At 32.0% G+C, this 11,501-nt stretch overlaps 1 protein-coding gene and 2 non-coding genes across 3 annotated transcripts; 1 reads left to right on the top strand and 2 right to left on the bottom strand.

The window, feature by feature from the left end:
- Positions 1-3,220: 3,220 nt before the first annotated feature.
- On the bottom strand, positions 3,221-3,337 carry LOC114074101. Its single transcript, XR_003574585.1, has one exon. It is a non-coding gene; the product is annotated as a U5 spliceosomal RNA (small nuclear RNA).
- Positions 3,338-5,532: 2,195 nt separating this feature from the next.
- Positions 5,533-5,649, bottom strand: LOC114074102. Its single transcript, XR_003574586.1, has one exon. It is a non-coding gene; the product is annotated as a U5 spliceosomal RNA (small nuclear RNA).
- Positions 5,650-6,901: 1,252 nt separating this feature from the next.
- Positions 6,902-11,401, top strand: LOC107030550 (alkylated DNA repair protein alkB homolog 8). The gene is made up of 4 exons (XM_015231819.2): positions 6,902-7,283; positions 8,912-8,943; positions 10,068-10,265; positions 10,719-11,401. The coding sequence occupies exons 1-4, from the start codon at positions 7,037-7,039 to the stop codon at positions 11,019-11,021; spliced, it is 780 nt and encodes a 259-aa protein (XP_015087305.1). The 5' UTR covers positions 6,902-7,036; the 3' UTR covers positions 11,022-11,401.
- Positions 11,402-11,501: the final 100 nt, after the last annotated feature.

The raw sequence follows: 11,501 nt of genomic DNA, 5'->3' as shown, positions 1-11,501 counted from the left end.
AGTTATGTCAAATGTATTAAAATACCCTTAAATCTTGTGGTCTTGAAAAGTTAAAATTAAATCGTTGCCAAAAAAAAAATCATTCTTTTAAAAAAAACTAAAAAAAATAAAAATATTCTTTTTAAAACAGAAAGAATATTATTTATTCCTTAAAGTTTTTTTTAAATAGTATTTTACCTATCGATTATAGGAAATCAAAGGTACAATTCTTATTATTAGATGACTGCATAAAGTATTAACAATTAAATTAAAGTTTTCAAAATATAATTAATTTAACAACAATATACCTATGATAAATATTATTTTAAAAGGAATGTCAGATTAAAATGGATCATCATCAAAGTTATAGTAATAAAATAAACAAAAGGGAATACTATATATTATCACTTGCATTGTTCGGTACCCTACTCATTGATGAGAAAATTGAAAAATGGGTAGAATTTATGGAGCATTTCAAAATTTGAATAAGTTTATTTTAATTTGTAAATATTTTATTAAAATTTTAAATATTTTGAATTATTAAATATTGTGACTTACATAAATATATTAACATAATTTATAAATATATAAAATAAAAAATTTCATATGCAAATTTTCAATTAAATTTAAAATAGTTGACTCTCGAAAAATGAAACTAGTATATGACACGATGATCGAGGTTGGTGTATGTCTCCCCATCTCCTTGATTTTTTATTTGAATTATGTCCTTCTGGAGAGTTATGGGCTCATTTTGATCATTTCCTACTTTTCTTTGCTCATAAGATAGCGATAAGGTTCTCTCTTTATTTGTCTATGTCTTGTACACTTCACATTTTCTTTTAGTTATTATATGTCGATAGGTTAAAATATCATCATTGTTGGTGGGCTAAAACCCATAAGGGTGAAAGGGGTAATTTTTTTTGGGAATAATTTGGTATATTAAAAGGCAATTTTCACATATAGCAAATAAAATATTCATATTTGTATGCTATAGCAAAGTTTGCATAATTGCGCTCTATAGCAAACATAGAAACTGTATAATTTGCTATACATATACAGTTGAAGCAAATTGTATAAAACGAAGTGTATAAAACAAGAAAGAGAAAGACACTTGGGCAGAAAACTGTATAAAAACGAAAATTGTATTATTATAAGTGTATCGAACGATTATATACAATTTGAATTTGCACAAAATGAGAAAGAGAGAAAGAGAAAAGAGACTTGACAAGGAATATACAATTGAATCGAATTGTATAAAACGAGAAAGAGAGATATTAGATACAATTTGAAAATTGTATAAAACGAGAAAGAGAGAAAGGCAAAAGAAACTGGGCAGGGGAGTATTTTTATTGTATAATTATAAGTGTATAGGACGAAAATATATGTACTTGCATGTGTATATACAATTTTCTCACGTTTTATACAAACAGAAACGCAATTTATATTTCGCTTCTGTTTGTATAAGTGAGAAAGGCGAGGGTGGCGAGCGAGATTTGGGAGAGTGGCGAGCGAGATCTGGAAGAGGGGAACAAAAATATATGTGTTTATACAATTTTCTCTGCTTTATATAATTAGAAACAATTTTCATACACTTGTGTTTGTATAAAAAGTGAGGAAGCGAGCGAGAGATTGGAGGAGAGTGGCGAGCGAGATATTTGGGAGAGAGGTGCCTGGTTATTTTTTGCAAACGTTTGTTATGGAGCACAATTAAATCAGACGCTAGCTACTCCATTTATTTTAGGTTATTAGTTTGCTATTATATACAATTTTTCCTATTAAATTTTCGTTATGTAAAATTTACGGAAAAATCAAATAATGGTATTATTTATAAGACATAATTTTATTTTATATTTTTGCAAGAGGTTATTTTACAATTTAAACTGTGACCTTTTTTTATTACATGACAATAACTTTAATGTGTTGACAGATATAAGGGTGCAGGAGGTTCAATTCTTTAATTTTGTTGATAGGTAAAAACAATTGGGTTCAATTCTTTAATTGTGTTTGATAATAGGGCAAAATTAATTAGATTTTTCATATGTATATAAGTTTTTTGTTCTCTTATTTAAATTTCTAATAACGCCATTCGTTTGATTATTACTTATTAATAACAGTAATTTAATATTTGGGGTTATTGGCATTACTAATTTAATTTTTGATAATTGTGTTTGAATTATGCATGTGCACCTAACTCCTAAGTTAGCAAAGAGTCAAAAAATATATTGCAATAAGCTATTTTCACGATTCAAATTTTTAATTTTTTAATTACAATAATAACTTCATAAATTATAACGAGACACAGGATTTAAAAGAAAAATTCACGATTTAAATTCTTAATTTTTCAATTGCAATAATAACTTCATAAATTATAACGATACAGGGATTTCAATTTTTTTAATTATGTTGATAGGTATAAGGGTGTAGGGGTCAATACTTTAAATTTTGTTGATAGGGTTAAACTACGAAGGTTTGTGTATCTATCAAAGTATCAAGGCAAATATTAAAAAGATTTACATGTATTTAAGTATTGAAATTGTCTTTATTTAAGTTTCTAATAACGCAATTCGTTGGGTTATTAATAACACTAACTTAAATTGGTTATCATATTGAATTATTTACCCAAATATTTAAGCCGATACAGGTACTATAATATTACTCCTTCGTTTCATTTTATGTGACATCATTTCTTTTTTGGTCAGTCCCAAAAAGAATGTCACATTTTCTTATATGATAACTATTTAAAGGTAATACCCTTGTTGGTCCCAATTCATTTTAGAAATAGTACTCTAATACATTTATGAGGAACGAAAAAAGTGAGTCTAAGAAGGATAATTTGGTAAACATTTTAAAATAATCTTGCCACATAAAATGAGATTAAAGGAGTATAATTGAAAATAATAACAGTTAAAATGACTTTCAAAGTAATTTAACCACATTTATTGAGTTAAAATGACTTTCAAAGTAATTTTAACCACATTTATTGAGACGAAGAGAGTATAATTTAAGAAAATTATCACAGTTGAAATGACTTTCTAAGTAATCTTAACCACATTTTTCCGTTTTCCACAGTAATTTAACCACATTTAGAGGGTCTTAACTTACTTTATAAACGACCCAAAAAAATGACTTTCAAAGTAATCTTAACCACATTTTTTCGATTTCCACAGTAATTTAACCACATTTAGAAGGTCTTAACTTACTTTATAAACGACCCAAAAAATTTTGGTATTGGTATTATTGGGATCTTCAGCTAAGAAAATCCCTCCAAAAATTGGCGTATGCCACTGATTGCAGCGCGCACACGGTATTCTTTAGTAAAAGGCGAAAGAATAGTTCGCTATGTGCTCACTGCGTGGCTGCGTGAAATTATGTTATTAGCACGAGTCTCTTATATATTGCTTGTAGCTGTTCGCTTACTCACTTACATTACGATGTGGTACTTTTATCAACAACACTTGCATTTATGAAAGCATAAATTCCAGTATATGGGCTTTGTGCCTTTGTTGGACCCAATACTTGCAAGTTTGGGAGGGCCTCATTCTGTATTAGCCCACTTTTTCATTGTAATGTAAACACTTCTATAATGATTAGAAAAACAGGTCAAATGTGTTTGGGATGAAAAATAAGTTTTTCCCAGCAAATGTCATCTTGAAAAACAAAGTGTTTTTTAATTACTTTTTAGTGGTAGATAATTAAGCAAGAAAATATTATTCAAAAGAGAATCTATATGTTGTTTAACAAAATATGATAGAGGTTGAATGGATTGGTGTATGGGGGGTGGGGGGAGGGGATGATCAAGGGGTGGGAGTTGAGGAGATTGAATGGGCGGGGAGGAGACGATACATTTGCAATAACACTTATGTAACTGTTTTTTTTTCATTAGTGAAGTCAATTTCCTCATTTTTAAAGACAGTATTTTTCTAAATATTTTGACCAACTAAATATTAAAAAAAATAGAAAAACATTTTTTTTTTAATATTTTCCTCCATGCTAACCATAAGATTGTAAACTATTCTCCATACTTATCATAAAATTATAAATTATCTCTTGATTTTTCGAACATAACAAGTAAAAGTCGGAATATAAATGTACGTATTTGAATCTACATTTAGGATAATTGACTAAGACCGCATTTGTTTTCACTAAGATGAAAAATGACTGAATATAAATGTACTTGTTAGAATAATTAAGATCATGTATATAGACTTGAATACTGAATAATTAAGACTATTTATTTTTTAATATGTCGCTTTGAGCCTATACATTGAAAATGACCAACACTCTATATCATTGTTGCTCTAAGCGTACCCATAACGTGACATTGGACATGAGCATACATCAAGACATGAGTGAAGGTGAAGTTTAAAAGCATTTAAAGAGACAAGTTTTGTAAAAGAAAACACTTGTATAACACATAAGTTTGTGGAATTGAAATCGTTAAAAAAAGACACAGAAATTCAATCTGAAACATAACCATGTATCTCTCTATGAAAATCTCTAAACATGACTGAGAAGTATCTATTAGGACAAGACCCTTGGTATACCTTAAACACATAATTATAAAGTACTAGAAATGTGTATATTAAATCTTTTTAAGAAACAGAGAGGGGCTCCCCAATTAGCAGAAAATATGGAACCTAGTGAGCGACTTGATCAACACCCTCGATAAAAGGGATGTAATTACATATTAAATAGTATTTGTATCTAAACATATCGGTACATACCATATAGCATACTATAACATATGAAGATTAAGAGATAAGGTCGTTAACACTACCTTAATGGTACATCTTTTTATCATATTTTTTTTTATCATAATAAGATTCTGACAGTATAATGATATAAATACTATGTGAATGCATGAAGTTTGATCTCTCGATCCAATCAACTAAGGTATTTCATACCTCCTTGGGTGGAGACATATGTGTCCATATCCATAAGTATAACTATCCCTTATCAGAAGCATAAAAGAACAATTCCCCCGAATCAACGATATTATCTTTAATAGCGTTGGCAAATTAAGTTTTATATAGATTCATGCACTTTCGATCAACTATAACTGTCTTTAGTTCATACGTTCACGGATTAGCCCAAAAATTCATATTCATGACTTTCAATGAACATAGTTCGTAACTTAAGTTCATATTATCATATCATGAAATTATATTTATGTATATTATAATTTGATAAATATTTTAAAATCTTGCCATATAAAATGAGACGGAGGAGTATAATTTAAGAAAATGATAACAGTTAAAATAACTTTAAAATGAGACGGAGGAGTATAATTTAAGAAAATGATAACAGTTAAAATAACTTTCAAAGTAATTTAACCACATTTTTTTAATTTAACCACATTTTTTCAACTTCCACAGTAATTTAACCACATTTATTGAGACGAAAGAGTATAATTTAAGAAAACTATAACAATTGAAATGACCTTCAAAGCAATCTTAACCACTTTTTTTTGATTTCCACAATAATTTAACCACATTTAGAGGGTCTTAACTTACTTTATAAACAACCCAGAAAATTTTGTCATTAGTATTGTTGGGATCTTCGGTTTGAAAATCCCTCCAAAAATTGGCGTATGCCACTACTTGCAGAGCGCACACGGTATTCTTTAGTAAAAGGCGAAAGAATAGTTCGCTATGTGCTCACTGCGTGGCTGCGTGAATTAAATGTTATTAGCACGAGTCTCTTATATATTGCTTATAGCTGTTCGCTTACTCACTTACATTACGATGTGGTACTTTATAACAACACTTCCATTTATGAAATTCCAGTATATGGGCTTTGTGCCTTTGTTGGACCCAATACATGCAAGTTTGGGGGGGCCAACTTTCTGTATTAGCCCACTTTTTCATTGTAATGTAAACACTTCTATAATTAGAAAAACAGGTCAAATGTGTTTGGGATGAAAAATAAGTTATTCCCAGCAAATGTTATCTTGTAAAACAAAGTGTTTTTTTTTAATTACTTTTTTAGTAGATAATTAAGCAAGAAAATATTATTCAAATAGAGAATCTACATGTTGTTTAACAAAATATGATAGAGGTTGGATGGATTGGTGTTTGGGGGGTGGGGGGAGGAGATGATCAAGGGGTGGGAGTTGAGGAGATTGAATGGGCGGGGAGGAGACGATAAATTTGGAATAACATTTATGTAACTATTTTTTTTCCATTAGAGAAGTCAATTTCCTCGTGTTTAAAGATCTTATTTTTCTAAAAGAACAATTCCCTCGAATCAACGATATTATCTTTAATAGCGTTGGCAAATTAAGTTTTATATAGATTCATGCACTTTTGATCAACTATAACTCTCTTTAGTTCATATGTTCATGGATTAGCCCAAAAATTCATATTCATGACTTTCAATGAACATAGGTCATAACTTAAGTTCATATTATCATATCATGAAATTATATTTATATATTACAATTTTGCGTTTCATAAAAGACATATATCAATCATACCATTATAATAAAGGTCTAACTCATCAATGGTTCCTTAAACTTAGCACGAAATTTAACTTAGACACCTCAATTGGGCGATGTTCATTTTAACCCCTCATGTAGGATCTTGTTGTGTCATTTCGACACTATTTTAATAATCATCCAAAAATACAAAGTGTGTGTAATACACTTGCCGATGACATGTCAAAATGACGAATTAAACAAAGACACATGTCATATATGTAAAAAAATAATTCTAAACTAATGACTTTTAAATATAAAAAAAATAACCACTCACTTGATGACATGTGGCATTTAAAACTCAAATAATAAATATTTTTATTTTAAAGATAATGCACAAATAATTGTTAAATATCAGAAACACACTTATACTAATACTAAGTCGTGTTATCCCTTGAACTTATTTTATTCCAAGTGAAATTTCATGTCATTTTAAAGGTTCACCTATGGTTTAGATCAATAATAATAAAAGAAGCATAAGATTGCATTTAGGTAATTTCACAATCCATAATTCTAGGATTCATAGCATAAGAAATTTCAAGGCAAAATTGAACTAGAAAGAGCCGCAGATTATACAACAATATGGATGAGCTGAAGATGATTCTAACAGAAGCATTTGGCGATTCATCAAACAGCGAAGGCGAAGAAGAAGAACAATTTCTCCATGTTCATTCTGTTGAGAATAAGGTCAATGGAAAAGCCCTAATCGGGTCAGTGTTCGGAGAAACTCATAATTGGGAAAGAATCAGTGAAATTGATGGCCTTTGGCTGTGCAAAGACTTTTTATCTCCTGATCAACAATCAAAGTTGTTATCATCAATCCAACAAGGTAATAGCCCCTCTCTTTGTTGCTCATATTCATACTGTTTCAAAGCAGATTTAGGGCGGATTTTGTGGTTCAATTTTTCGAATATATATGAAATTGAAGTAAAATGTATGGGTATAATTAGATAGCACTCCTTCAGAATCCATTATTATACAATGACCTAGAATTTTGAATAATTCATTTACTACTCTTCTAGACTACCTATGGGGGCCTTGCATATACACAGGGCGGAGCAACAAGGCGGTTACGGGTTCTGAGCAACTTAGTAGCTTTAGCCTAGACATTGTATTTGTGTTTGTATGGGGAAAATCCGGACTTAATAAAGAAGTGAAATCATGTGGCTACACATGGTAAGTCCGAATATGAAGGAACGTCTGTGGGCGAATGGTGAGGCTCTCCCCGGTATGTCGGAGGAAGCCTTGAGCTCCTGGTTGGGACTGACTCGCAACCGGACACCCAAAAGAAGCCTTGCAATCAGCTTCAAGTGAGAAGTTAGAACATACACACTTGCTATGAAATAGTCTTTTCAATATCCAAGAGTGCTATCATTTCACATTGAGGTGACGGTTCAGTTTTTTGGCCTGTAAAGAAGGTTTTGCAGGCAATAGAAGGCATGGTTTCTTAGAAAACCCCAAGAAGCTTTAGTTATTTGATAGTTCTCCCCCATTTTAGCTTCTCCATGAAAGAGGATTTAGAAACCTCTCCCACTTGCACAATTCATTTCCCATTTTGGAAGTTATGTACTTGTAAAAAAATCACGACCTTGACGTTTTAGTCATAGGGGAAATGAACTTGATTGGCCTTGACTCACATGCCTTTGACCCCTATTTACAAATTCAATTATTAAATTGAACGCCAGTTCAATTTCCATGTTGGAGGTCTAAAATTCGAAACTCCTTGCCAGTGAAAGCAAGGGGTTTGATTTCCGAGTCAAGCTCGCAACGGGCTTGCTTTAGTGCGGGTTATCTCTCGTCTCACATGCGAGCTATTGCATAGAATCAATTGTCTTACCCTGTCTGTCCACACCAAAGGGTAGCGGCGGCGGGTTTTCCTGATCATTAAAAAAAAAGATTGAATGCCATTTTTTCCGGAAAACGGGTTTTAAAAGTTCACTTATTATGTATAAATAATTTATTCAGAACCCAACAAACTCGTCTTTTCCAGAACCTGGAACCCACACACTCGAAATTCTAGCCTTGCCTCTAAATTTACTTATATACAAACATATATACTCACACATTTTAAAGATGATTTGGCCTATATATATATATATATATATATATAGGTATTCATATATATATATATATATATAGGTATTCATATATATATATATATATAAAGTTTGCATTTTAAAGATTCTTTGCATATAGAATTTTTCAACTATATGTATATAAAGTTTCAGCATAATAATGTAGTGAATAGCCTTTTGTTTCAATTATAGCTCAATTCTTTTGAGAGAAAACAGTTTAAGCAGTCATCAGGGAGCTCCTTATCACGGGTTTCCCTGTAAATTTTCTGCTGCGCATGTATTATCAGTGATATTTCAATGGTTTCATTTGGCTAAGGAGTAAGACAAATGTATTTGATCAGGCAGAGCTCTTATATTTGCTTCTTGATGGTTGTGGTTGCAGAAGGATGGTTTGCTGAGTCTTCAAGCAATCAGGTTTTGTTGGATCCTCAAACCTTTGGAGTATTCTTGTATAATACACTTATTCCCTTTAACTTGTTATATCTTATTCCCTTACATATCAACTTGAGAATCATGCATTCATCAAGTGTGATCAATAATCTTGTGTCATTTGGCTGAAGGATATATTACCTGACGACCACTATATTCATGTTAAATCTTTAGTTTTCATACTTATGCCCTTGAGTTGTGTAGAGCATTTGAAATAAGATGATTGTTGTAGTAGTAAATTTTATGTCAAAATGTAACGTCTCTATTTACTGGCGCTAAATCTTGAGAATACTATGACTACCACTTGAGGCAGAAAATGTACTTGTGACACTTCTCTCAGAATATCGTGAATGGAATAATCTTGATGTTTTTCATTTATTTGTCTGCCGTTTATAATTGTAAGTTAGTATTCATTCTGGGGAGACTTATCAAAACAAGGACTTGAATACTGAGGGGTTGTTTGGTATTAGGGATTTTATGTGTTTGGTTAGGGGTATTAGTTAGTTTCAGAATTATTTATCCCACCATTTATACTGCTATGATGGGATAAGTTATCACATTTTATGGTGGGATAACTAATTCCATGGGATAACTTTGTCAATCCCATCCCCTACCAAACAACCCCTAAGAGATTTTGGATAAAAAAACATATATAAGCCAAAAGTGCTGGATGCTCAAGAATTTATTTAAAAAAAAAAAAAGAGATTCTGAAAGTACTATTCATCACGATGTTGATTCGCACGCTATTTCGACCGTGTGCATCAAACCAATATCCTCCTTTCAAAGTTTAAAAACTTTAGACTCTGCATTCAGCTTTGTTTTTACCCTATAGTTGTTAATTAACCTTCGAATAAGCATACTGCAACGCATATCTGTCATGTACTTGAACAATGGAAAAGTTCATCCTGCAGTTCTCTAAGAAAGACAGCAGGGCTGTTGGTTCTGTTTAACATTTTCTTTTCCTTTGTTTAAGTGACTAGTTTAGCATTTTTAAACTAACTACAAATTTCTGAATTTCTCATAAACATAATTAGATCACCCTGTTCGTCTCTTTTAACCTGTAGTCATTTATCAATGCACTTGATCACGTGTATTTTCATCTCATACAGGCTATGAGATTTGGCGACCTACCAGGATGGGCGGTTGAGCTCTCCAGGTCTATCCATGAGGTGATTCTTTTCGGTAGTTATGCTGCAGAGTTGGAAAACTGTGAAAAGGGCAAGGAAGCATGTATTTTTCCACAAGATCTGTTATGGAGGGAACCTCTATTTGATCAACTTATAGCTAACATGTATCAACCAGGTGAGGTGCGACTTTATCCTTTCACAGAACTGTTTTTATAGTGGTAATTGTTGTACTATGATAAATTACAGTGCTACTGAGTAACTAGTACAACCATCAAACCCTTTAGGGTGGTCCAGCGGTTGAACTCGGGACTTCTATGTTAGAGGTCTCAAGTTCGAAAACTGCTTGCCAGCAAAAGCAAGGAGCTCATCGCTCCAGACTTGTCTCAAGTTCTAAAACCGCTTGCCAGCAAAAGCAAGGACCTCTTCTGGGTCGAACTTGTCGAACCAGACTTGCTTGATTACCTCTTCTATTACCTATGTGCATCCAAAATATAGCGGCCGCAGATTTTCCTCATCATAAAAAAGTACAACCATAAAATTATTGATGTAGTATAACTTGCTCATGAACAGGATCAGCGTCCTTTTCTTTACAGTGGAATTCTGGTGATGAATTACCACATTGCTTTATAACAGGGTATCTGTGCACATGTTGATCTAATGCGGTTTGAGGATGGAATAGCTATTGTTTCTCTAGATTCATCCTGCGTAATGCATTTTTCTGGAGTCGAAAATGACACATGCACAGCTCAAGATCCACCACACAATGTGCCTGTGCTTTTGACACCAGGTTGTCTTATTCTGATGTGGGGAGAAGCACGCTATCTTTGGAAACACGAAATTAATCGAAAGCCTGGGTTCCAAATATGGCAAGGTCAAGAGATTGATCAGAAGAAGAGAATCTCAGTGACACTGAGGAAACTTGGTCGCACTGACTAGAAATTTAGTGCTACACATTTGCTCGCGTCATTTTCTTGTGCTTAGGCAGGAACAGAGACTTGCATTATTCATGTTGCTTGAAGAATTGAAGCTTATGATATAACATGGACATGCATCCACACATTTCTGCAGATTATACTTTGGTATAATCCAATATATATGGAAACTTATATAGCCACTCAAAAATAGCTTCATTATGCTCCAGTAATAATTCATAGCTACATGTTATAGAAAGGAGACAGAGAGCGAGATTGGAAGAGAAGAGAGAAGCGAACGAGAGAGGGCAGAAAGTGGGAGAGAGATGAGTTATATGTATCATCACTTAGATGGTTGTATACTCTCTCTATCTCAATTTATACGATATCTTTTATGTTTTGAGAGTCGAAACAATTTAATTACGCATAAAATTTTTAATTTTTTTGCAATAAAATTTATGTATCTATAAATTACGTAAAAAGTATCATAAATTGATAATGATTT

Source organism: Solanum pennellii, chromosome 9, assembly GCF_001406875.1.
Source record: "Solanum pennellii chromosome 9, SPENNV200".
Lineage (NCBI taxonomy): Eukaryota > Viridiplantae > Streptophyta > Magnoliopsida > Solanales > Solanaceae > Solanum > Solanum pennellii.
Note: the sequence above shows the minus strand (reverse complement) of the source record. Positions and strands in the feature narration are given on the sequence as shown.